The sequence below is a fragment of the Asterias rubens genome, chromosome 15 (genome assembly GCF_902459465.1).
Source record: "Asterias rubens chromosome 15, eAstRub1.3, whole genome shotgun sequence".
In the NCBI taxonomy this organism is placed as follows: domain Eukaryota; kingdom Metazoa; phylum Echinodermata; class Asteroidea; order Forcipulatida; family Asteriidae; genus Asterias; species Asterias rubens.
The window spans coordinates 2,715,571-2,743,053 of NC_047076.1; the positions used below are offsets into that span (position 1 = coordinate 2,715,571).

Consider the following 27,483-nt stretch of genomic DNA (forward strand, 5'->3'; position numbering starts at 1 on the left):
GTCATCCGGTGGACACGATACATGTATGTGCGCGCGTAAGCGAGCGTGCATGCACTGAACCAGCATGAATATTCACGTATTTTATGATTGCAGCGAATACCCAACGGCCGAACATTTCCCATGTCATTAATGACATGCACTTAGCTTGTAAAAAAAATGGCGAACGTGTTCCGTCAACCAATGGCGTTTAATTTACTGCAAGGACGGTTTTGCACGGGGGCGTACACAACTGCATATGCAAATGTGTCCGGGCGGACACGATTGCATATGCAAAACCGTCCGGCAGATGTCCTCCGGATAGTGTTGCATAGGGGACACAATTGCATGCGACACCGGTGTTGCAGGAGACCCCCCCCCCCGCCCCCCATAATGACGAACTGTGTACAAACTACTTCTGATAGCGCCCTCTTTTGAAACATCCTTCTACAGCCCACGTTAATTTCCCATCAGGTGACACGGACAGAATCTCCAGCGGACAGAATTCCCTGGGACACCGGTGTGGTGGTTTCAACTTTCCGCTGTGTTCAGTTTTCCGAATGACCAAATACGGTAGCATTACGTCATGCGATTCCTGTGCACAGCAAGCGAAAGTAGTCCATTTTTAGTGCCGTATATTGAGTCATCCGTTACCCTCCGGTAGCTGTCATGGCGGCGTCCGCGAATCGAGTACAACTAGCGGCAAACGCGTGGATCGTATGAGTTGTTTTTTTATGCAAGCAGAGTGTGACCTGCCTAAAGTTGTACCCATGAATACTTGTAAAGATGGGGCAAGAGATTGTGTGACTACACAGAAAAGAATCGTAATATAAACAATGTGGGGTCACTGCTGAGAGAACTACAGTACTCGCCAGGGTACTCGCGGAGGTATCTGACAAGTCACCCGGAAAACTGAACACGCCGGAAAGCTAAAACCGTTCGAACAACGTGCTGATATGACCGACTACGTCACCCGGAAAACTGAACACGGCGGAAGACTGAAACCGCCACACCGGCAAACAGTCTTTTTTAATTAAAGAAGTTTTTTGGGGTGTAATCTTACACCAAGATCAAATTTCATAAAGAACAACGAGCTACTGTCACAAACCCAGTGCAGTGTCCCCTTTTTGCCCCGTAAAAAAGGTTGAAACATCCAAAAATAACCTGCATGCTTCAAGACAACCACTTAAACAAACAATGCTAGACTGTAATCTAAAGGTCAATAATACAAGTAATTTCGTAAGGGGGGGGGGGGGACGACCAAAGATCAAGAGTTGCTTGTATCATTGTTGTATTGTGCCCTTGTTTGGGTTTTAAAGGAGTTCACTAAAGTTGTCAAATTGTTTGTTTCGTTTTGTTTACGCATTCTCCATTTGGTTTTTTAGTGGTGTGGAGGTATCATTCTTTCCTCGCCTTCAACCTTTGGGCCCTGGTTCGAATCCTACCGGGCATTGTGGATGCTTAGCTTTCAGTCCCACGGACTGTTTGGGTTTTCGCTGGAATGAATCTCTGAGGTCCCCCCCCCCACATCTAAATCTCAAACTTGATTTTCTTGTTTTCTCTTCATGAGATTTTGGCAAGTTTTTAAAATTCTTTTCTGGTGATAGTCCTTGGCTTCACAACCTAAATAATGAAATAAAATGAAACTTGTTTTCCCTGTCGGTCATGGATACATAAATTCATAAGAATAAAATAGAACAAAGACCCTCTACTCTCTTCGGTCGAAACGTCAGGCTTTTTTCCCCCATTTTATACGATAGGTCCTTTGGTTGGTAAGCAGTTTCCAACAGCTACTTCTATTCTCAAAATAAAGAACAAACTTTTAAACAATAAAATTATTTTTGAAGAAAAAAAAACTGGTGCGCCGCGTGACATCTGTGGATCGACTTCAGTCAAGTCTAATTTAACCGCCGGACTTACGACAGTCAACTCTAGAGGGCGGGCTCACTAAATTATTTTTTTCAGTGGCTATCTCGACTTTTCTGAGCTGCATGGAAACCGTCTGAACTGGTGAGTAAAAAATGGGAATTTAATAATTATTTCCGAGTTGGCAAGTAAATTTAGACATTTTTTTTCTGATATCACATATGACGGAGTTCCTATGTATGCGTTTAAGTTGCAGGAAGGCGTAGTTTTAGTGGCAACGTCTGTTTCTTAAAAACACAACATTTACAAGTTGCGCTTTTTTTTGACACGGGACACGCCAGCTGTCGTCTGCTCTGCAAAATACAACAAGCCTCGTGTGGTGTGTGGTGTAGAACACCGCGCTGCGTGACATTCATACGTTGAGGAAAGCCAAACTAATGTTAGTTTCTTCATGGTTGCTGGTGTCAGAGCAGGGACGTGGGTGTTACTTGCCCTCCATTTTTGTTACATTTTACCAAACTCTTTCTTCTTGACCTTCTTCTTTCGACCTGTCTTGGGCGGGGACGGGTTGTCAACACTTTTATAGGATCCTATAGGATTCCTATAGGACTTTTTTGTAAGGGATTGTCTTGTCAATCATGCCTGTAAACTGTATCATTGATGTATCCTCCCCTTACCAGTTTTCACGCTATTATGCCTTTTTCTTTGAATTGGGAAACAAATAATGATGCCATATATCAACCGATGCCCTAATTATCTTCATTTGTTAATATGAAGTATGTAAACATATATTAAAACTTGATGGACATTGAAATGTTCACACTACACACCGATCTTCGATGACTTCAACTGACCCCATTTGTTTTGAGTTTTTCCTGTTTTCACGGCAAACAAGAAAGCATGGTTTCCCGGTGAAGCCATACATGGAAGAAACATTGAGACTCTGTGTATGACTCTATAGCCAGCAGTTGTCTTCAATTTATTCAAAATATTTGTTTATGAAATTTTAAAATTACCATGGTAACTTGCAAAAAATAACAAAAATAAATAATTTAATAAAAAGTGTGAATAATCATTGGCTTTCAAATCTGATTTTTATTTATTTTTTCCCCCTTTTTTCCCTTAAAATTTGTAATAAAGCATATAAATAAACAGTGATAATTGAATCAACAAGCTGATCGTTTAAATTTTAATATAAATAATAATACTGATCGGAGGGTTAAAAAAAATCTCAAAAAATATTAGGAAACGATATAAGGCACATGGCTTCTTTAAGCCTAGCTGTATTTTTTTTCCAGAATGCTCAGCAAAATATTCAGTCACATGATTTGATCATCATGAATTGTGAATTGAAATAGTGTTTGATGAAACTTTTTCGGTGGGCAAATATTTTTATAATGGCCTCAACATTATGACATATTTTTGTACCTTGTAGAAATGCCTAAAATACCAAACTTTTTGAATTTACAAGTGCAAATATCCAGTGGAGCCTTACATGTTTCTAAGTTTTGGTCAAGGGAGAGGAAACTCTTTGCTTAGCAAATAAAACCACACAATTTTTATCTAGGGACTGTTTACATCGCGCACAGAGAGGTAAAAGATTTGCCACGATTTTAGGGACACCTCGAAAACAGGACCTCCTACCATATTTGTATCATTTATATTTTAGGAAAATGTCAGGAAACTGTCGAGAAAATCATTGAGATGAGAAGTTAGGCTTTGTTGCAAAATTTACTGCTGATCATACTTTATACCATAAATTATTAAATGCGTCAATATTATAATAATATATAAAGTGTTATTTGTTATTATTAATTTTTTATTATTAATAATTTTTTAATTGTTAATGATGTAGGCCCCCTATTTAATTTAAGAAGACACTTGAAGACATGGTAGAGTAGAGGGTCAACTGCAAGATGGCAAGATGCTGATTATGTGACAAAATGTCTATAAAACAAAACAAAAAAGACAAAACATGTAGGCCCCTACAATCAATGTTTGCTAAAAACAGCTGCCTGTGAAAGTTCAATTAATTTTATTTTATTTAATTAATTAGTTTTATTATTATGTTTATTACATTGGTCAGGTTGAAATCAAACACTTGTGTTCTGATGAAACCCTTAAAGGCAGTGGACACTATTGGTAATTGTCAAAGACCAGTCTTCTCACTTGCTGTATCTCAACATACATAAAATAACAAACCTGTGAAAATTTGAGCTCAATTGGTCGTCGAAGTTGCGAGATAATAATGAAAGAAAAAACAACCTTGTCACTTGAAGTTGTGTGCTTTCAGATGCAAGTTGATTTCGAGACCTCATCTAATTCTGAGGTCTCGAAACCAAGTTTGTGGAAAATTACTTCTTTCTCGAAAACTACTCCACTTCAGAGGGAGCCGTTTCTCACAGTGTTTTATACCATCAACCTCTCCCCATCACTCGTCACCAAGAAACGTTTTACGCTAATAATTTTTTTGAGTAATTACCAATAGTGTCCACTGCCTTTAAAAATGTACCAGTTGAACAAACTATAATTAACTAAACACAATGATTCATAAAATAATAAATTAATTAATTATTATAAATCAATAATCAAAAGCAAAGTCAGTGATTTGAAAACAATGATAACAAAAACTTTTGAATATTATTTAGGTTATAGCTCATATATAATTTTTTTTATGGTTACCAAAAAGTCTAAACCTCAAGTAAACAAAAACATTTGCAAACTATAAGCAATTATCAAAAAAGAAACAGTGCCAACGAAAAGTTGCAGATTTATTTAAAATAAAAATGCCTTCAAAACTGAGCCCATAGCATTAGCAGGAGGTACATAATTACCATGGTAAAACTTAAAATCAAGTACCTATAATCTACATAAAATGAAAGCTTTTGATCATGGGAGCAGCTCTATGGAGAAATACACAATGTAAAAAACTGCCAGGCTGCTATCTAAAGTAAATTACAGTGTGACTCAACCACACTACCAAGGAGTGCTTTGTTTATTTACAAAGGATTCCTAAGATATTAACTAACAAGTGGGTGCTAGAAGAGCTTAAGGGGATGTGTTGACAGTGGAAGGGCAATTAAATCTAACATCAACACTGGGTCTTTCTACATCTGTCACTTGACATTAGGCCAAATAAAAAAAAAAAACATTTGTTTGTCTGCTCCCTCATCCTTTTTTTGAGGCCGCATCTTTTTTATTATTATTGAACTAAAAAATAAAAGGGCCCTCAACCTCCTCTTTTTGGAAAAACCTGGACGATCAACGGGTGTTTTTTTTTACTTGGCCTGAGCATGTTCCTCCATGGCCTTAGCTACAGCAGTACTCTCTCCACAGTGGTATATTTTCTTCCTCCATGCTGGAACACATAATTATGAACTGGCTAGTTTGAAAAACATCTCTCTTTGTTATAAAATATAAAAAAAGGGACCATTGTGAATCGGAACTAACACTAAAACAGGCCTTATATTAACACATTCGTTTTTTTTCTTCTTCTACTAGATTTGTCCGAGGCAGTCGTTGAAGAACGTTGAAGAATGAATCGTTACAACCCTTGGGCTTCGGGATGGAATAATAAGAATTACAGACAACGTGGGTCAGGAAGCAGAAGAGGTGCAAAAAGCAGAGGTATTGTTTTTCATTATTTTATTTTCCCCTTTTGGTGAAAATTTCTTTTAAAGGAACACGTTGCCTTGGACCATGGAGCAATAAACTAGTTTATTGCTCCATGCTGGACCGGTCGGGTTGGTCTTTGAAAAGCGTTTGTAACCATTTGTTATAAAATGAATATGGTTGGAAAGATGTTGAAAAAGTAGGATACAATGATCCACACAAATGTGCCTCGAAAATGCGTGGTTTTCCTTTTACCTCGTCATGCTCGTCGACTAACACGGTCGGCCATTTATGGGAGTCAAATTTTGTACTCCCATAAATGGCCGACCGTGTTAGTTCGCAAAGCAAAAGGGCTACACGCTTTTTGAGCCTATCACACCTTATTTTTACAAAGCAGGAAAGAAGAAGTCGCGCTATGGATATGAAACCTTGGGTCGCGACCCCTGGCCCCAGGATGACCTCGATGACACTGACCTGATCAGCATGCTGGACAGGACCATGGCGGCTGTGAGTCGTCAGAATGCCAGCGGTGACGGCATTCTTGATAGTGACGACACGGAGGATGAGACGTTGTTTGGACTGATACGAGGAGCCGTAGTTGGTGTGCAATACTACAAGGGAATGGTAGGGCCTGAGTCATTCAAATCCTAAGAGAACACAAACCAGCTGCAGTCCTCCTGCAGCTAGTGTATCGGCCTGTAACGCTGAAACTGCGTACCGATATGCTCAAATGTCGGCAGATACACTGTCTCTGAAGTCCATTAGGGTGTCTGCCGTCCCCTTGTTCGAGAGACAAACTCCCTCCAAGTCTCCCTATCCAGAGCTGTTGTCGAGAGAAGAGGAAGGCCGAAAAACTAGTTGACTGACAAAATTTGTGCAGTTAAAAGAAGTAGCATGTATAGTTGCCTGGGCACATTTTCATAATGCTGCTAATCGGAAAATACTGCTCAGCAAAAAAAACAGCGGGGTACCGGTTGCAAAATGTAAACGTAATGCAAATGGCTGCCAGTTTCTGCTAGGCAAGCTAATTCTGTGCTTAGCAAATTTTTGTGCTTACAGGCTGTACGAAATTGGGCTAGTTGATCTGGAGGTTGCAGGTTCAAATCCCACCCTGGTAAATATTTCCTTGCTCAAACAAAAACTTGGAAAAAACAATCCTGTGATTAAAGGCACTGAACATGTTTGGTAATTGTCAAAGACCAGTATTCTCACTTGGTGTATCCCAACATATGCATACAATAACAAGCCTGTGAAAATTTGGGCTCAATCAGTAGTTGAAGTTGCAAGAAAATGATGAAAGAAAAACACCCTTTTTGTAGAAACAAGTGTGCTTTCAGATAGGAATAAAAGGTTCCGGGCCAGAAGTCTTTTGTTATTTTGATTAGAAATTACCTCTTTTTCAAAAACCACATTACTTAAGAGGGAGCCGTTTCTCACAGTGTTTTATACTATCAACACCCTCCGTCGCTCAATACCAAGTAGGTTTTTATGCTAATATATATGACTAATTACCTAATGTGTACAGTGCCTTTAACATAATGTTCTTGCTGTTACAGGTGAATAATAATGAGATGGTTGCTTTGGTAAGAGAGCCTAACAACCAGTACGACAGTCAAGCCATCAAAGTAGAGAACATCTGGGGCCATCAGGTGGGCCATATTAAGAGAGAAATGGCGGCTGCTTTATCGCCGTTAGTTGACGGGAAACTTGTTCGTATTGACGGGTAAGATTAGAAGGCGCTTTACTCTGGTTCCAACCCTCGCCCAAATTTCATAGAGCTGTTTAAGCAGAGAATATCACTTTGACAATTGTCTGCTTGAAGCAGAAATGAGCAGGATACCATTCCCATGGTACTTGTGACATAATAATAATTTATGCTCAATATAGCGTTTTACATTAAAAATTTAAAACACTGTACAGACAGTTTTGCCTGACAATATTCTCTGGTTTTACTTTGACAGGGTGGTTCCATTCGGCAAGAACAACAGCTACCGTATCCCGGTGGATATATCAGTCTGGGGAAAAGCTGACCAGAAACAGAGTGTCGTGGAAAGGCTCAGGTATCGTGGGGTGAGGTTCGAACCCCCTCGTGGGCTATCAGAAGGATGGGGCGGGGGCATCGCTAAATCAGGGCCGGTCAAGGTCTACAAACCAAGGGCTTCTGCGGCTGCTCCTGTTCAGCTTACAAAAGCAGAGGTAAGTGAAGTGGTGTGTAGTGGCTGAGCGGTCAAGTGCACTGGGCCCAGTTTCATAAAGCTGTTGGCAGAAAATGCTGCTTGACAAATTTCTTTGCTGTGCTGAGCAACAATTGAGCAGGTCACCAGTCACAACATTGTTAACTTCATGTAATTTTGGCTGGTAACCTGTTTCTGTCAGGCAATTCTTTACTGTGCTAAGCGAGAAGTTCTTGTGCTAACAGGCTTTATGAAATTGGGCCCTGGACTCAAGCTCTTGGCCCAAATTCATAAAAGCCTGTAAGCGCAACAAATTGCTAAGCACTGAAAAGATTTGCTTAACATAAACTGGTATCCATCCAGAATTAAGTTTCCATTGTTTGTGACTGGTGCCACACTCAAGTTTTCTGCTAAAAAGCTTTATGAAATTTTGTCTTTGATCAACGGAGTGTGGGCTCAAGTCTCTTGCATCCTTAAGCACGACACTTGATAGTTGATGCTTGTACTGGGAGTTAAAGCTGTAAGGCCTGGGAATGGTGTAATGCACGTTAAAGCACCCAGTGACACTTATCGCAAAGAGAAGGGGTTCCTCTGGTGTTTGTGGCTGTGTCAGCTGAATGCGCTGCATCACCTTTAAACTCCTAAAAGATGTTACAGATATACATGGGTCTCAAAATTCAAAAAAATTTCTGAAATAAGTAATGATAAGCACTTTGAGACATCTGTAGAAAGGGCTATATAAAAACGGGTTATTATTTTAAAGAAATCTTTTCATATAAAAACTTCAATGTCATGTTTTTTGTGATCGTGCTCAAAAATGTTTTGAACTTTTACTTTCAGATGCACAATGAACTGGACAAGCTCTTTGAAGGTTTGAAACAAGCTGAAAAGACAACCCCCATGGAGCCAGCAGAGGTATATGTAGGGCTCATCGTTAAAGACACTGGACACCTTTGCTAATTGTCAAAGACCAGTATTCTCACTTGGTGTATCCCAACATATTATACAAAAAAATTTGGGCCTAATTGGTCATCAAATTTGCAAGAGAATAATTAAAGGAAAAAAACACCATTGTTGCATTACTGTCTGATTTCAGATGGAAAATAAAAAGCTTCAGTTGAATTGGACTGAATTGACATCCCAATTTCTCCCAAGTTTGCCTAAACTTAGAATCTACAACTCTAAAAGAAAATGGTGTATTTCTGTTTCTTATTTATTTTCCTGACATTTTTCTTTAAAAATTTGGTGCAAAAAAAAACAACAAGATTAGCAATGGTCTTTAATCGGTTAATGTAACCTCCTCTCTGTTTTTTTTTTTTAAATCATGGTCCGATTATTTTCATCCCCGTGAACAGGCGATAAGCAGCACCCTGTACCCCCACCAGAAGCAAGCGCTCAACTGGATGTGCTCTCGTGAGAATACCAACAGCCTCCCACCGTTCTGGGTGCAGCAGGGGAACGGTAACTTCCTGAACACGGTCACCAACTACAGCAGCACCACTAGACCGCCGACGGTGCGGGGTGGCATCCTTGCCGACGAGATGGGACTGGGAAAGACCCTTGAGATGATCTCACTGATTCTGACCAACTTCCATGAGGGGAAACCACTTGCTGTGCCTTGCCAAGTAAGACAGATTATAACACCCCTTACAAGTTTTCTGCCTGCTCATTGGTTTAGAGCGCGTCACATGACATGTCTTAGTTTTGCTAGACGACGGCCGTGTGATAGTGCGTCGGTTTGCCGTGCGCTAGTCCGAAGACTAGCACACGGCGTGCAGTACCCAGACGTCCGTTGCTTGTACGAGGATGATAAATTAATAGTCTGTAACCATTTTGGATTGCACGACACTACATGCAGCACAGTAACAGTTTTTGTATTCGCGTCGTCCGTGGATTGTAGCATTCAGGTCTGTAACTTAATAATAGTAGTACAATATTTAGAAATGTTTGGTGTGTTATAAAACAAATATTGACTGCTTTTACTCGTGCAATGGTTAAAACTATGACTCGCTTGGTGATCGGCTTCACCTCGGGAAAATAGAACGCTGCGGGGATCACCTCGGGATTCATAGTTTTAACCATGGCACTCGAAGCAGTCAATATTTGTATATTGTTAGGATGGTTGTGTGATCCTTTTGCAAGTCTCTGACACTGCTGGGTATTATGTACATAATATTATTTAATAAGTTTGATTTGAAACTTTGCATGGTGGGAGTATAATCAGGTGAGGTTTGTGGTAGCTAGCACCATGTGTAAATCTCTTTTGAGTATTGTTGGCTATGAAAGGGCTGGTGTTTTGCAACTCACCGTTTCGATCAGGTAGCTCTGATTCGTCTTCATTCTCCTGAAAGAGCATTCCAAAGTCATGCAGGCCGGGAATTACACACAGACCATGGCCTCCGTTGCCCTTGGCCTTCAGAAGTGTTCTTCTTCAATGTTATGTTTTTGGCCTGGCGATGGTCCAGCATCCATGTTTCAAAAACATACAACCGTGTTTGTGTAGTATCAATAGATATTTGATGATTTTATTCTCTCTTCGTTCACAGGATCCTATAATCATCGATTCAGACTCGGATGGAGAGGTCAAAAACACCGACACTCAGCCCCCGCCTGGTAAAGAAGAACCAGACTGCATCCCTGTCACCCCAGCTGTCATACCACAAGTGGAAATTGTACAAGAACCTGTGGTGGAGACATTGCAAGGAGGGACAGGGGAGGCAGGAGTGATCTTGGAGGAGGTGGTTCCGCTACCTTCGGTTGACTCTGAAGATGTGGTTATCGTTGAGAGTCTCCCAGATAATGAAATTGTGATGTAAGGTTAAACTTGGGAAGTTTTTTGTTTTCTTCAAAAATTCACATGATCTGCAATTTTGGGTTAAAACCAGAGTCCAAGAAACAAAATCTTACCACAGGTCTTGAATCACACGCAGGCCACGGAGGCCATGGTCTCCGATGTCCCTGTTCTTGTGCCCCTTTCAGTGCGTGTTTTGATTTATTTGCATGAATATTGCTTTGAGTAGATGCGTATCTTGAGTTTCTTGATTCTCTGTCTGCGGTAGAATTCCAGATGATGATGATGACATAAAGGAACATTTGGTTGAACCACCACCAAAGCCAGTGGTAGAGGTCGTCTCCGCAAGCGGTCGACCACAAAGGTAATACCTGAGCTAGCTTCAAAAGTTTCAATAACACACCTCCCCGCTGTAATGGCCACCATCTGTTTTTTTTTTAAGTTGGTGTATTCCTGCAGAGTCAGAATTGTTAAGCAAGTTTTGTTAATTTCCCCTCGTAGATCCTCCAAGAAACCAGCGCGGTATGTTTTCAGCGATGGCTCTGACCCTGAGGGGGAGTATGAGGAGGAAGTGCCAAAGAAAAAAGGTATCGAAACAAATTTCCATTTTTTGATAAGATATGCAGGGATGAGAAACTTCAGACTTCTCTCGGGGCTCAGACGTTTCTGTGTAGTCAAGTTGAAGAAAACTTAGCTGCTATTATTTTCAGAAGGAACATTATAATTCCTCGGTATACAATAAGAGAATGACATTCCATTTTCACTTTACTATTTCCAATACATTTTCATCCACTGATGAAATCAATCTTTGTATAGTGAAAATGTTATTGAATTTATAAATCCTGCAAGTTTTTCCCAGTCAGGAAACCTGGCGGGAGCCCTCTTTCAGACTTTTTTTTTTTTTTTTACCAGCAACCACTTTCCCAGCCATCTAAAGGTTAGAGTTTAAAATGCACAGTGTATGATTATTTGCTTCACTTTGACCTCACAGCTAAGAGTAAATCACAGGAAGCGATCGCAGACTCCGCTCCGCCTCTTAAACCAATCGCAGTTGAGGAGCAGCCCAAGAAGGTCAAGAAGGCCCAGCCTAAGAAGAAGGGTCGTGCTAAAGCCAGTGGAGATGACCTGCCAGGTGAGGTTTGGATACAATTTTAACCATTAAGGAACTCTGTGACATAGCAGGCCTTGAGCCTCACTCTTGAAATGGCTCAACATTCCCTCTGGCTAGGGGCACTTCTCTGAGGGAAAATTTTAATTTCTATTGGACTTTTTAACTACAGGCACTACAGCAAAAGCTCAGGGTGCCATTGAACAACTGTTGTGGGTGTCGTGAGTTAGTTCAAGGTCTGACATGGTGTTGGGATTAGGTGTCCGCAATGTCATCTATTCAAAATCCTGAGAACATTTCAAGTGTTTTGATCAAATGTTTACCTAAGAGCGGTTCATGGTATAACACGATGTGAACATCTGTTTTGAGTAGTGTTGGTTTTGAAAAGAACCGGTGGTTAATGACTCAATGTTTTGGTCAGTATGCTTTGACACTACTCAAAAGAGATAATCACAAACCTCTCTTAGTTACACTTCCACCATGCAAAGCTTTAAAAGAAAATCCCATTAAAGGCAGTGGACACTATTGGTAATTACTCAAAATAATTATCATCATAAAACCTTTCTTGATTACGAGTGAAAGGGGAGAGGTTGATAGTATAAAACATTGTGAAAAACAGCTCACTCTGAAGTGACGTAGGTTTCGAGAAATGAGTAATTTTCCACGAATTTGATTTCTAGACCTCAAGTTTAGAATTATTATCTCGCAAGTTCGATGACCAATTGAGCTAAAATTTGCATAGGTTTGTTATTTTATGCATATGTTGAGATACACCAACTGTGAAGGTCAGTCTTTGACAATAACCAATAGTGTTCACTGTCTTTAAAGACTCAATGTTTTCGTCAGTATGCTTTTAACACTACTCAAAAGAGATATTCACAAACCTCTCTTTTCCAACCATGCAAAGCTTAAAAAAAAAATCCCATTTAATCATATATTTAAATGAAATGAGACATGCTTTCTTTTTCCAGATATTCTACAACTCCCAAATCTACCACAGTTGTCAACCGTAAATCTATTGCCAAAACCATCACCTACCATGATGCCCTCTACTTCGTCTACCAAAAGTGCTGCAATAGTCCTCCCAGTGAAATCATCTCAGAAAGGTCCCAAGACCCTGGGTCTAGGGGCTGGAACCTCATCAAAGGGACCCAGGCCAACCCTCATCATCTGTCCACTGTCTGTTCTTAGTAATTGGTTGGTAAGTCACATAAGACAAAAGACATAAGGAAACTTTAAAGGAACACGTTGCCTTGGATCGGTCGAGTTGGTATTTGAAAAGCATTTGTACCATTTGTTATAAAATGCATATGGGTAGAAAGATGTTGTAAAAGTAGAATACAATGATCCACACAAACATGCCTCGAAATTGCACAGTTTTCCTTTTACCTCGTCGACTAAACACGGTCGGCCATTTTTGACTCCCATAAATGGCCGACCGTGTTAGTTCACACAGTAAAAGGAAAACCACGCAATTTTGAGACAAATTTGTGTGGATCATTGTATTCTACTTTTTAAACATCTTTCTAATCACATGCATTTTATAACAAACAGTTATAAACGCTTTTCAAAGACCAACTCGTCCGATCCAAGGAAACGTGTTCCTTTAATGATCTCCAAAAAGAAGAAACTGCACGGACGAGTTTTGACACCACTCAAAAAGTTCTGAAAACCACTTACAGTTTTTTAAAATAATTTTTTACATTTCTTGTGCACCATCTTGATCTGGGGATTTTCGAAGGCGCAAATTAAACAAAAATTTCATAAACAAATTGCAGCAAACAACAACAGTTACATAAAAAAATAGACAAAAAAGTCCATACAAATGCTCCATAAGAAAGATCATAAAAACTGACTCCCTCAGCCTATATAAGCCGTTAAAAAAAAAAAAACTATAGAAGTATACAGAGTTAAAGCCTCACAGGAAAAGTGAGTCTTTAATTAAGAAAATGTTGTCACCACTCACAAATTGTTGACACCATTCACACAAGTTTGACACCACTCGGTTCAAATCCTGCCGGCCCGGGTGCACTTTATGGATTTGATTTTCATTCCTACCTGATGTGGTGAGTAGCCCTGGCATAAATCTCTGGGGTTTTCTTCCCACTTCTAAAATGGAAACTTCATTCTTTGTCTTTTCTCCATAAGCCTTTTTGAAGTATGGCGGGCGTGATATGCGCGCGTCACATGCCGCAACTGATGCCACGCTCGCCATGTTGGTGGTCATTAGGTTTACGTGTAAACGCCGCATCGCCTAAAATGCGCACTTCACTGAATAACATACGTTCTATTTCTATGGTCAATACTCACAGATTTACCACAACTTTACAGTGTTGTAGCATTGTGTCCGCCATACCTCAAAACGGCTTATTGGGTTCTTGGCCACTATAGTACTTGGTACTTTATTTCCTGATAACATCTACATGTAAATACCCTGCAAAATATTTTAAAAAGGAAATGATCTCGTTCCATTTTCTGAGAGTCCTCGGCTTTACAACCAGAATAAATAAAGGAAATAAAATGAAACTCAAGTAATTAACGCTATCTTTTAACGCCATCTAAACTCAAGTAATTAACGCTATCTTTTAACGCCATCTAAACTCAAGTAATTAACGCTATCTTTTAACGCCATCTAAACTCAAGTAATTAACGCTATCTTTTAACGCCATCTAAACTCAAGTAATTAACGCTATCTTTTAACGCCATCTAAACTCAAGTAATTAACGCTATCTTTTAACGCCATCTAAACACAAGTAGTTAACGCTATCTTTTAACGCCATCTAAACTCAAGTAATTAACGCTATCTTTTAATGCCATCTAAACTCAAGTAATTAACGCTATCTTTTAACGCCATCTAAACTCAAGTAATTAACGCTATCTTTTAACGCCATCTAAACTCAAGTAATTAACGCTATCTTTTAACGCCATCTAAACATTATTCATCCTTCTAGAACCAGTTTGAGGAGCACGTCAGGCCAGACGTTGATCTTAATCTGTACACTCACTACGGTTCAGACAGAGTCAAGAGCCATGGCAAACTCTTAGGCCAAGACGTCATCTTGACCACTTATAACACCTTAGCAGCTGAGTTTAAGGCCAAGGAAGTAAGCATTTTCTTAATTCCAGGTGTTGTATCTATAATCAGGGCCCAGTTTCATAAAGCCTGTAAGCACAAAAACTTGCTAAGCACAGATAAGTATTGCTTAACAGAAACAGTTAAAGTTTACATTGTTGTGACTGGTGCTCCACTCAATTTTTGCTTAGCAAAAAAATTTGTCAAGCAGTATTGCTAAATACTTTACACTGCTTAGCAGCTTTATGAACATTGGGCCCTGGCTGGCAATAAACTACAAAATATTGACAAAATGGAGGAACCGCCAATATAAGGGCTAGATAGCTAGCTCAGTTGGCTGACACTGGGTCAAGTCCTGTTCTCGGGGAAAAGTAGGCAACATCTACCGCACTTCCTCCTGTATGAAATGACAAACTTTGGAGTTCTCTTTAACAAAAACAAAATGATAATCACTTGAAATAATAGTGTCAACATCCAGCACGTTCAAATCTCGTTGTGGTAAAGTTTTCTTTGTTCAACTCCCAAATCATTTAAAAATCTACCCAGTCAGTTTCCCTTGTGGTTTATTATTGGATACTGTTACTGAGAAGCAATGTATGGACGGACGTGTTGCTGGTCGCGCCAGCAGAGGAAGGCCAAAGGCGAGGTGGACAGATAACATTCGTGCACTTAATGGGGGGAGACTGTATGGCCTGAGGAAGACCGCACTGGACAGGGACGCGTGGAAGGAATTCACTTCTCGGATCACCACGGGACGGCTGACGCCCTAATGGACTAAAGAAGAAGAAGTTAAATTAAACAAATTTCACAAAGTTGTTTGAAACTGTAACTCGTTTTCTTTATTTGAAAGGACAACAGTCCATTACATACGGTGGACTGGTTGAGAGTGGTTCTGGATGAGGGACATACAATCCGTAATCCCAGCGCCCTTCAGACAAAAGCTGTCTTGGAGTTGAAGGCGGAACGCAAGTGGGTTTTGACAGGTAAGCGATGAGAAATGAATTTTAATTCCCCTTAGATTTGAGTCCCTGATTTATTTTGAGTCGTTGCTTTACTTTATACTGCTACCTCTAGCTCGGCGGCCTAGTGGTATGACATCTGCTCAAGCAAAGCCGATTTTGTGGTATTGAATGCCACCCCAGTGATTTGTCGGTGGATTTTTTTTCACAGAACTCGTGAAAGTACTACATATTGGTGTAAGGGTTAAAAACAAACTTTAAAACTTTGTTATGTTATCAAGGAAAAATGAAAACTTATGGATAAAATAAGTGATAATTTCAGTATATTTGTGCCTGGTGTGATTTGTCCCTATTTATTAAAGTAGTGTAATAAAGTTATTGATATATTGTCCAGAGCCTTTCATGGTTGATACCCGTGATTTGACCGGAACAACGAATATTTTGAACAACTTTGTTATAATAGTAGTGGCTTCCTATATACATGTAGTGCTCATAGATGTGACACAAACATTCAGTATGTTCCTTCAATGTATTGTAGAGCTATATTTTTTTCTTCAGATTCATGGATTTCATATCAACGCAATAAAGTCAACCATTGATATCTGGTTATGTTTTCAGGTACACCCATCCAAAACAGCATTAAGGACCTGTGGGCGCTAATGGCCTTCCTAGGACTAGAGCCCTTCAAGTCTAATCGCGCCTGGTGGCAGCGTACCATCGTCAGGCCCATCAACCAGGGTGATAAAACAGCCATTGAGTAAGTCAGCAAGTTCTTGTAAAAATATCCAGAATATTTATTGTGAAAGGGTAGGGTTATTGGCAGTGGACACTATTGGTAATTACGCAAAATAATTATTGGCATAAAACCTTACTTGGAAACGAGTATTGGGGAGAGGTTGATGGTATAAAACATTGTGAGAAACAGCTCCCTCTGAAGTGACCTAGTTTTGGAGAAAGAAGTAATTTTCCTTGAATTTGATTTTGAGACCTCAAGTTTAGAACTTGAGGTCTCGAAATCAAGCATCTGAAAGCACACAACTTCGTGTGACAAGGGTGTTTTTTCTTTCATAGTTATCTCGTAACTCCGATGACCGATCGAGCTCAAATTTTCACAGGTTTGTTATTTTATGCATATGTTGAGATACACCAAGTGAGAAGACTGCTCTTTGACAATTACCACTAGTGTACACTTGCTTGAAAAAAAATGTTTGAGTAATATTTACGAAGGTGTTTCCTCATCCCTATACAATTTTTTTCTTATTTTAATTCACTTGTTTTTTGTTTCCTTTGGCAAATGCCCCTTTTCGTTTTGAAATATCACTGAAAAAAAACGGGAGCAAATATGTCCACATGTAGGAAGAATAATTCGTTCTTGGAATACATGACGCTTCAAATTTTGGGGTCTAAAAACTTCTTCTTTGTAGGGATGTGTGGCTCTTATGAAAAATGCAAGTATCGAGAAATTTTCCTCTTCCTGTATTTGTCAACAATTTAAAGTTTTAACAATCAATCAATCAATCAAATGTAATTTGTATTGCGCCTAAATCAAAGGTTTGCTCAAAGGCGCTGAGGCACAGAAGAAATAAAAAGTTATTGATGGTAGGCCTCCTGAAACAAGTGGGCTTTCAGAAGTGCCTTGAATGTGTTGAAAGACGTTGTGTCCCTGATGTGATTGGGAAGTTTATTCCAGAGTTTGGGTCCATATACCGAGAAGGCTCTATCAGCAAAAGTGATGTGACAGGTGGATCTCTGTGGAAACAATGTGTGTGCTTCTACTTGCTAGGTATAATATGTTGTTTGAGAACTGTCTTGCTCTACATTCTACTACCGCAGAGTAGACTAGGTAAGTTTTATCAACCAGATGACCGGCACAATTTACATTCAACTAGGGGGTTCAAGAAAACTCTGAGAGTCAGTTGATGCTTTTTTCACAAAATGTTTTAACTTTCCTAATCGCTCAGTTATTGTTGTCTCTTTATTTCAGTCGTATTTCCCATCTAATGGGCCAGATTGCCCTCCGGCGGACCAAGACCCAAAAGGTCAAAGGTGAACTCCTGGTTGACCTTCCATCTAAGCAGGTTTTCATTCAGCACGTGGAGTTATCAGCAGAGGAGCGAGCAGTTTATGACAGCATGGCCAAGGAGGGAAGACTAACCATTGGAAAGTTAGTCTAGGACTGCGATTGAATTTATTGGTTGAGAACTGGGCCCAATTTCATAGCGCAGCTAAGCACACAGAGATACCAACATACACGATTTGGGCGTAGCAAATACGATTTCGAGCCGTGACTACGACGCTACGATAATACTCAATAAAACACGCTAAACAAGCCGCCCAATATAATTTTATTACATCGTACAATACATGCAAACAACTAATGAACTATTAAGTGGAAATAAAAATTAAGAAAAATATCAAAACAATTGTAACAGAAAAGAAATAAACACTTTTAATTTTAGAACGCAGTGTTGAATAATAGCGGCGAATTCACTCGAACAATGTACTCGACATAATGATTGTTGCGTGCCCTCCCCCGCTGGCTGGCCGGCTGAGTGTGCATTTTTTACGCTAGTGCATTTCTGCAAGATCGTACCCATTGATCTCTATTACACGATGGGGAATAGTGCACACGTGCGTGGGGAATGAGGTTGTGTGTGAGCTAACGTGTCACAGTAACCTCATTCCTCATGTATCCACTATTATTGTGCCCACGCTGGCTGTACATGTACTTCATCGAAGCTTGGCAAAAAAAGTACGAAATAATGGCGACAAAAAAAGGAGACCATCTGAAAAAAAATACCTTCAACTGAGTGGCCTGTGAGGTCTAAGCTAGACAGTTTCCATGTTTTCCTACCAGTAATTGTAGCGTCGATGTCCAGACAATGCCCAAAATACGGACACGTATTTTTTGCCCAAAATCCGGACACGTTTTTTTATTTTTTATTTTTTTTTTCTCTCTCTCCCAATAGCTTGTTGTGGCGTTTCTGATCATTAAAACAAAAACATTTAAGGAAGACCACCCTTTTTTATGTTACATTTAAGTAAGGCCACCTTTTTTTATGACACATTTATTTTTGAAACATAGTCAGAAGATGAGGGAAATCAGGGTTTTTTCAATTTTTTTTTCACTGGCCACTATAAACATTTGTAGCTGTTCTGTTGATGCATACAGGTAATTGTTATTTCACAACAATGCCTGAAAATGAGCTAATTAGCATTGTAGAGAGTAATAGAAAGATCGGTTTAGGGAGCCCAAGCTGCGCTCGCCCTAAACATTTGGGAGATGCTACTCTTTTTTAAAAATCAATGTTGGCATCTCTGAGCACACAAATTTGCTTAGCATGAAACTTTATCCTTGATAAAAACAGGATTACCAACCAAACTCCGTTTGTTGCTTGTTGCTTCTTACTGGTATTCAGCTGTTGTTTGCTTGTCCTGAAAATCACGTGGAAATTTGGTTGGCATTCCTGTTTTTATCCTATGTGTGTTGGTGGTGCGGCTACGAAGGAACCATAACCCATCTTTTCATAACCTGCCCAACTATAGACCATGTGACCTTTGTTTTACTGAATAACGCACAGTGGCATTGCCAACCAAAATGGCGCATCCAAGATTATTATGTTGATGACCTCAGGTGAATTGGGTCAATACTGGACCCTCGTCCCACATGCTAAAGGTCGCCCACGCGAGGTCGTCCGTCAAACTACATCATTGTTAGTTTCAAAATCAGTCATTTATTGGTTGTATCAAAAGTCTAGTTATTTCTGTCTGGTTTTCTTAATTTTTGTGAAGGTATTTCAACAAAGGCGCATTGTTGGCCCATTATGGTGACGTCCTGGCCATCCTACTACGACTGCGTCAGTTGTCCTGCCACCCTGCCCTCATTGCTGCTGCTAAACTCAAAGAAGGTAAATTTCATAACTTCATTGTCGTTTTGCAATCTCAGAAAATGTAAAAATTATTGTGGCAGCAATGTAGTTTTAGCACAGCCACTTATCTGTTGTTCATTTGTTGTCTGTGTAGCACAAATTGTACCCATGATTGTGGCTGCGCACATTTGTATGAACCCACTTACAACAAGCTTCGAAATACCTGAGTTAGCTCTTTCGTGCGCCGACAACAGGTCGGTTTAACTCCTTTCAGAAAAATAGTTGTGATACGAAAAATACAGGTAGCACAGCGACATAGTTGAAAGAATGGGAAAGAGTCTCTTGAGAGTGCTATTGTGATCTTTTCGGGGTGGGTTGCCATTTGCCAAACCGATTAAAGGAACACGTTGCCTTGTATCGGTCGAGTTGGTCTTTGAAAAGCGTTTGAAACCGCTTGGTATGAAATGCGAATGGTTGGATAGATAATTTAAAAGTAGAATATAATGATCCCCACAAACATGCCTCAAAATTGCACGGTTTTCCTTTTATGTCGCGAAGAAACACGGTCGGCCATTTTGTGGGGTTTGACTCCATAAAATGGTCGACCGTGTTAGTTTGCGACGTAAACGGAAAACCGTGCAATTTCGAGTTAGCTTATGTGGATCATTATATTCTACCTTTAAAATATCTTTCTAACAGTTGCATTTCATAACAAACAGTTTCAAAAGCTTTTCAAAGACCAACTTGACCGATCCAAGGCAACATGTTCCTTTAAACAATCTGGCCATATGATCAACCACTAAAATAATGGTGCATGATTTAATTTGCTGCCTTTACTTCATCCACGTCCATAAATTTCTTCTTGACCTTTGACCTAGCTCTTTACCATCTTACCTCATAGATGAAGACAACGGAGGAGAGAGTGACCTGAAGAAGAAGCTGATTACAACCCTCTTGGCCGTCCTCAGTCAAGGAGCAGATGAGGTGAGTCACAAAAACCCAAAAAAAAATTTGAAGAAAAAGTCACCCTGGACAAATTTTAATTTTCCTTCAACCACGACAAATGAAACACTGGTCCCTTTTTTACCATGGGGTAAAACCTTTGACTTTTTCTTGTCATATCTTCCTTGCAAAATCTCTTGACCATTCAGAAAAACTCTACCCTTTTGGCTTAACAATTATACCTTTTACAACCCAAATTGAATACAAATCTGTATCCAGAGCTGTATTCCTTTCCCATTCCCAGAGAAGTCCCCCTCGACAAATTTTAATTTTCCCGTCACTTTGACAAAGCGAAATACGATATTTGAATTAAAGCGTCAAGAGTGTCCTTGAGCTACAGTCGTTACCCTAATAGCTTTTACCTCCCTCGGTGGTAATTAAAGTCATCACAGAGCGAGCATACGACGTTATAGGGTTTGACGAGGCACATTTAGCTGCTACTCTAGATCAGAAAGGTTGTATTTGCTCTCTCCCCCCCCCCCCCCCAAGGGTGGGGGCGATATGTCCAGGTTTGTGAAACAAGATTCTGTTGTCCGGCTGAAAAGCTGACAACCCGCTTTCCTCCATGGGGACATTATGTAAAACTTTAGACCGGAAGCGTTGTGTAGAATCTGTGTAATCATTTTCAGAATATCAGCGAAGGTTTGTTGTCACTAATGGGATGATGGTTTCCAAAGATCATGCTTGCAGCTTGTCATCTGTTTAGCAAATTTACACTTGTTTCTGCTTTAATTACATTGCAACAGATAATTGAAATACTTGTTCTAGTCCAGGGTCCAATTTCATTGAGGTGAAAATCTTGCTTGACATTTTTCTGCTAAGCAGAAAGAGCAGAAATGGAGCAGGACACCAGTCACAATTTGTACTTGTGATATGGTAGTTTATTTGGTAACTTTATTCTGTTTAGCAAAATTCTGTTACGCTTAGCTACTTTTATTGCCAAAGCTGCTCTATGAAATCTGGCCCTGGCAATTTCCTCTTTGGCCCTGGCAATTTCCTCTTAATTGCAACAGCAAAGTTTCATGCCTTGAAGGTGTGATTAGTGTGGTCATCTAATGACCACAGAACTTTGACAATTCTCTGGCTATGTCGTCATTTTTCATTTTTGGCCTGATTTTAAGAGGCCAAGGTGATACATGATATATATTCATCCATACTTAGTATGCCTTTGAAACTTTGAAATAGAAAAAAATACCCTAAATTTACCCAGAAATTACCTTATTTTATGAATAATTTTTTGTTCCTTAGGAATGCTGCATTTGTCTAGAGTCTTTGCGAGGTCCAGTCATCACACCGTGTGCTCATGTCTTCTGTGCTCGATGCATCAGTGATGTCATCAACAACGAAGAGGTAAGTTCAGAATGTTGTTTACCTAAAATTATGTAAATATTCTCACCTGACAGGTTCTGTTGTGTTTTCCTGTAGCCTTTTTGATAGACTCTGCTTGGGTCGAATCTAACGTTAGACGAATCACAAGTCCATGAACACATTTGAGACCAAAGACCAGCAAACCATCTATTTTGTTATTTAAAGGCAAGCCGCTACAAGCTACCTGGCTTATTCTTTTTCTGTCATTTATATATACCTGTTAGTATTATTATAATATTGTGGAAATGTTTTGTGGAAATAAATGTGTATTGAATTGAACCAGTCTCAAGACCCTTTTCAAGACCTACAAGACTGGCATTTTACTATAGGTCCTTTTGGTTGCAGCAGCTAATTTTTCTTCTTCTTCGAAGCTATGATGCAATCTCCCTTGTGGTGAACAAGTCACGCAAACTAGTCAGTGAGAGAGCTATTTCCACTGCTGCCTTCGTCCTGTCCCCATAAAAAAACCCACTCAGACTGCTCTGTCCGTAAAAAAGAGTGTCAAAATTCACCTGTTCTCCAACTTAAAGCTAGTACGTTGCACATAATCTGAAAGCACACAACTTTGTGTGACAAGGGTGTTTTTCTTCCATTATTATCTCGCAGTTTTGATGACCAATTGAGCTCAAATTTTCACAGGTTTGTTACTTTGTGCACATGTCTGTATATTGAGATACACCAAGTGAGAAGACTGGTGTCCAGTGTTTTGAAGTGCCTTAGGTAATTTGTTGCTTTATAAGTTCAAATATTATTACAATTAATTTGACTAATAATAACTCAAACTATACACTAACTTGAATGATCAGATGGCTTCAAGATGCCCTCTTTGCCGCGGCAACATCGAGAAGGACACCCTTGTAGCCGTGCCGAGACAGGCCCAGCAGGAGCAGAAGGAGGCGATAGATGCTGACTGGCACTCTAGCGCTAAGGTAAGCAACATCAGACCCTCTCTGTTTTGCTTTCCTCTGTGATATTATATTCCGTCTTCAGGGCTCAAAATTTACACTGGCCGCGTCCCAGGCTTGTGATTATAGCATCGAGTTGGTAAACTCATGTCTTCCCATCGATGGAGCTAGGAGTAGGGGCAAGAGGAGACTCACTTATGTGTCACACTGCTACTAGTAAACTCATGACTGCACAAGTTTGGCGGTCTTGTGTTTTTGTTAAAATGTTGACATTCAGTCTGATAAATCTGTTTTTTTTTATTTCTGTTGAGTATTGGACAATTCTTATGCATAGTACAAATGAGATCAATCTCCTCTTTGTGCTTATTCCAATTATAACAGTTCAAATGTGAATGGTGTTTGTATTTTCCAAATTCTCGTCTCGTAAAAGAAATTCTGTTCCAGTAAGCTTTTTGAGCTACAAACCTTGTGAAATATTTTCCCCCAAGTGGGAGCCCTCGTTTTTGACGGTAACACAGTAGCCCAATGCAGGCGATTGTAAGATTTGAACTCCCAGCTCAGCTTTCATTCTAATGTTCTTGCTTCCAACAGGTTGATGCCGTGCTTGAATGTTTGATCCGAGAGCGTGAGAAGGATCCTGCCACCAAGAGCCTCGTGGTGTCTCAGTTTACCAAACTACTCAGTCTGGTGGAGAAACCTCTCAGGTAAGCTCAGTTAAATCTTGAAGATGGCTGAAGTTGGACATGAACCTCACACCTCTAAATAACAGTTGAGTTTCCGGTAAAATCCCGGCTATGAAACTTGTGCCCTCGGAAAAGGCACTTAACCATAATTGCTGTGTAAAGATTTTGGAAGGTGGTGCATTCTGCTCTACCAGCCATGCTGCTAGTGGGTGAGTGCCTACATCCTTACCAGCCATGCTGCTAGTGGGCGAGTGCCTACATCCTTACCAGCCATGCTGCTAGTGGGCGAGTGCCTACATCCTTACCAGCCATGCTGCTAGTGGACGAGTGCCTACATCCTTACGGAGTGTAAAGGGGGTGTAACTCTATTTCAGCCCCAGGAGTAGGTTGCAATATGCCCCTGGTCTCGGTTGATTTGAGTTGACAGTCTTAATCAGTGTTGCCCTCACCGTGCTGTGGCCGTCCTTGGCCTTGTGATTTAAGTTGATGACTCATAAAACAAATATTTAAAAAATGTTGGCATTCAGTTTGACGAATCATATTTAGTCTAATTGACAAATCATTCCCTGAATCATAATGGTACATTGCAGATTCTTGCCTTGACGGTTGATGTTTTTGTCTTTATCAGGGACAGCGGTTTTCGTTTTGTTCGTCTTGACGGCAGCATGAGCAGGAAGCAGCGATGTGAAGCCATGGAGGCATTCTCAAGTACCCTGCCCAACACACCGACTGTCTTTCTTCTCTCACTGAAGGCTGGGGGTGTTGGAATAAACCTTACCGCTGCCTCTAGGGTGTTCCTTCTCGACCCAGTAAGCTCTAGACATTTTTCAGATTCCTTTTTGTTTTCTTTTTGGTATTCCTTTTGGGGGATGAACTATGGAAAATTGACCAGGCTAGGACTGAACTTGCAACCTTTGGATCGAAATGTTTGGGCTCTTAGGGAGACCACCAAAATAAGGACTAGATAGCTAATTGTCAAATGGGAGGTCACAAATTTAAATTCCGCTCCAGTGAGTATGTCTTTGTTCAAGCAAAACCTATTGATAAATTAAGTAACTTAAGTTGTACTTGAAGTAAGTTGGGAAGGTAGTGCACTCCAGGCTCTTAGTGGATGATACCAATGCTGACATCCTTATGAACTGTGTAGGGGTTTACCCTGTTTCAGCCCAAGGAGTAGGTGGGTTGGGATGTGGGTCGATAGGCCAAATCAGTTATTGTGTAGTCCTTAACTTGAAGTGGCCGCTCATGGCCTTGTGATTTTAGGTGACCTTTCATAAAAAAGAGTATTTTAAAGCCATTGGACCCTTTTGGTAAACAGTGTTGTCCAAGGCCCACACTTTGTGTACCACAACTTCTATATCAAATAACAAACCTGTGAAAATTTAGGCTCAATCAGTCATCGGAGTCGGGAGCAAATAACGGGAAAATCCACTCTTGTTTCCGCACGTTTCGCCGTGTCATGACATGTGTTTCAAATAAATCCGTAATTCTCGTTAACGAGAATTTATATTGTTTTGCTGTTTTCTCAAAAAGTAAAGCATTTCATGGAATAATATTTCAAAAGAAGTCTTTCACCATTGCCTTCTGTAAACCCTGTAAGTTATTTGTAAATCTGTGAACTTTTTTGTTTTTTTCTGAACCGAAAGGGTCCAATGGCTTTAAACTTAATATTTGGCACAAATTGTTCATTCATAGATTCAATTCATTTCTCCAGGCCTGGAATCCTGCTTCTGAAGATCAATGCTTTGATCGCTGTCATAGGCTCGGACAAACCAAAGATGTGGTTGTAACAAAGGTATAATAAGACTAATGCTTTAAAGGCACTGGACACTATCGGTAATTGGCAAAGACTAGCCTTCACAGATGGTGTATCTCAACATATGCATAACATCACAAACCTATGAAAATTTGAGCTCAATTGGTTGTCGAAGTTGCGAGATGTTGATGAAAGAAAAAAACACCCTTGTCGCACCATGGTCACACGAAGTTGTGTGCTTTCAGATGCTTGATTTCGAGACCTCAAATTCTAAATATGATGTTTCAACTTTAAATCTCAACTTCAAAGTTATTCATCTTAAAAAATCTCAACCTAAAGCGTTCTTAATATTATAATTGGTTTTACCCATACACCAGCACTGTATACTCGGTACTTTCCAGAGTTTTTTGAAAAAAAAAAGCTCTTAAAAAATCTCAACTTAAATTTTTTTTCATCTTGAAGTGTTCTTTAGTTAACCCATTTGGACCATTTTCCGCAATCAGTTTATCGTGAAGAACTCCATCGAGGAACGCATGCTGGAACTCCAGGAGAAGAAACGCAAGCTGATGGCAAGTGCCTTCAGCAACAAGATGTCTGCTGACGAGAAGCGCCAGTCTCGCATCAACGACATCCAGACGCTGATGAACCTGGACTCCGGTGGGGCCCAGAGCTCCACTGCTCCAGCTGCTACCCAGTAGAAGCAGTGGAGCTCCCCTCCTGTTGCCCGGTAGAGTGAATGAGGAAGAAGGAAAAGAGGACTGGGAGGGAAGAAAGACGAGAAAGGGCGTGGCTGATCTTAAGGTGAGATAACGTCTTAAGGGTTTGCTGACAGCAAGCATTTTGAAAACAAAGTATAAGCGCCATTTTAGTTTACTTCAGAAATGACAAGAAATGGATAAATCAGTTTTAATGTTTGCAGGATGTTTACTTCCTAATTGTCTGCGTTCTTCAAAGAGATGTAATTTTCAAAGCAAAAGTAATATATTCTTAAGTGATTTTTTTGAGTTGAAAGATTAATTTGTTTTGTTAGGTGATCTTAAACTAGACATTGTTTTATACCATCGTTGTATTGGTCTATTGAAAGTTTGTAAGTGTTGGGCTGAATTTGCCTAAGATAAGTCTTACTTTGAAGTGTGTGAATAGACAATGCACTGTTGTGACCACAACTCTAATATGACACTTTGCCCCGAATTTGAGTTAGATTATGCTTTTTATACGTTTATCTTACATTTGTCATGCTCCTTCGCTACCAAAAACCAAAGAGTTTGTATTAAGCCATATCACATAATTACAGTACTGCTTATATTACTTTTATTTTAATATTTTTTTTTATAAGTTTGTGGATGTACTTTTGGTAGGTGCTTAATTAACCCTGCTTAGACCCAACTTCTTGCCTACAGTAAACCCACCGCTGTTTGTTGTGACGTCATGTCACAGCTTTGGATTGAAAAACTTGCCTTGATTTTGACAATACATGAAACAGTCATCGCACTGCTTCACATGTATGCTTGTGTATACTGCTGTTTGATGACTCTTTTTGATCACCATAAACTTATGTAACAAAATAGAATAATTTGGGGATTGAACAAAGAAAAATTTACCAGAGTGGGATTTGAACCTACGACTTGACTGGTAGCATGCGGTATTTGATCTCCATTATTATGCGCGATGTACATTGCTTTAACTGCAGTCGGCGAAAGCTTACAGAAACATTTTAGTTGTTTCTTGATGTTGTTATTGCTATCCAACGTTAATATATGTTTTACATTTAGATGTATTCAGAATTTGTAATAATTGTCCCACCTGTTTTTGTAGTGATAGTTGCGTATCGAATCCCATTAAGTGTTTGTGATCGTATTCATTTTTTGTTTTATGATTTTGTTTCTGTCTTTACATTTATATAGTTTTTATAAAATCATTTGTTGATTATTTTATTTTGTTTATGTATTTATTTTTGTACTCATACCATTATTTTTCGATTAAAAAGTTCTGTTGCTGCCATTTGATTTTACTTTTCTGTTTGTGTTATTTTTGTTAATGTCTTTGTTTTGTAAATGTATGGTTGTTGTAGCGAGGGGCGTCTCAACAGCTGGATGTGTTGAACATCTTTCTGTTTGATGCACTGTCTCCTCATGAAGTCTCTGTGCACAGCTACTGTCATGGGTGCACTTTTTGTTACAAAAACACCAAATGAACAGATAACTATTGAGTAACTACATGTATTTGCAGATCTTGTATTAAACAAACTCGATCACTTTTTATTTATCATTGACACAGCTATCGTCAAGTGATCTACAAATAGCATTGAGATAACTGCAACATCAGTGGGTTAAAAACTTTT

General features: G+C 39.7%; 1 protein-coding gene across 2 annotated transcripts in view; it reads left to right on the forward strand.

Annotated features, from left to right (window-relative positions):
* The window catches only part of LOC117300076 (helicase-like transcription factor), a 41,531-nt gene extending 14,500 nt beyond the window's left edge, over window positions 1-27,031 (forward strand). Inside the window, exons 1-24 of one of the 2 annotated variants that reach the window (XM_033783755.1) lie at window positions 1,916-1,986; window positions 5,344-5,469; window positions 5,852-6,078; window positions 7,011-7,177; window positions 7,416-7,650; window positions 8,469-8,543; window positions 8,984-9,253; window positions 10,175-10,440; window positions 10,688-10,783; window positions 10,921-11,006; window positions 11,411-11,551; window positions 12,499-12,728; window positions 14,479-14,631; window positions 15,451-15,583; window positions 16,178-16,316; window positions 17,544-17,723; window positions 19,352-19,467; window positions 20,330-20,412; window positions 21,679-21,780; window positions 22,605-22,727; window positions 23,295-23,407; window positions 24,015-24,195; window positions 25,101-25,181; window positions 25,646-27,031. In XM_033783755.1, coding sequence (XP_033639646.1) covers window positions 5,379-5,469; window positions 5,852-6,078; window positions 7,011-7,177; window positions 7,416-7,650; window positions 8,469-8,543; window positions 8,984-9,253; window positions 10,175-10,440; window positions 10,688-10,783; window positions 10,921-11,006; window positions 11,411-11,551; window positions 12,499-12,728; window positions 14,479-14,631; window positions 15,451-15,583; window positions 16,178-16,316; window positions 17,544-17,723; window positions 19,352-19,467; window positions 20,330-20,412; window positions 21,679-21,780; window positions 22,605-22,727; window positions 23,295-23,407; window positions 24,015-24,195; window positions 25,101-25,181; window positions 25,646-25,840 — 3,483 coding nt within the window. In that variant the 5' untranslated portion in view covers window positions 1,916-1,986; window positions 5,344-5,378 and the 3' untranslated portion in view covers window positions 25,841-27,031. Of the gene's footprint in view, window positions 1-1,915; window positions 1,987-5,343; window positions 5,470-5,851; window positions 6,079-7,010; window positions 7,178-7,415; window positions 7,651-8,468; window positions 8,544-8,983; window positions 9,254-10,174; window positions 10,441-10,687; window positions 10,784-10,920; window positions 11,007-11,410; window positions 11,552-12,498; window positions 12,729-14,478; window positions 14,632-15,450; window positions 15,584-16,177; window positions 16,317-17,543; window positions 17,724-19,351; window positions 19,468-20,329; window positions 20,413-21,678; window positions 21,781-22,604; window positions 22,728-23,294; window positions 23,408-24,014; window positions 24,196-25,100; window positions 25,182-25,645 lie in introns of those variants that run through there. The other variant, XM_033783756.1, reaches the window with a different exon arrangement.
* The last annotated feature ends 452 nt before the right edge of the window (window positions 27,032-27,483 follow it).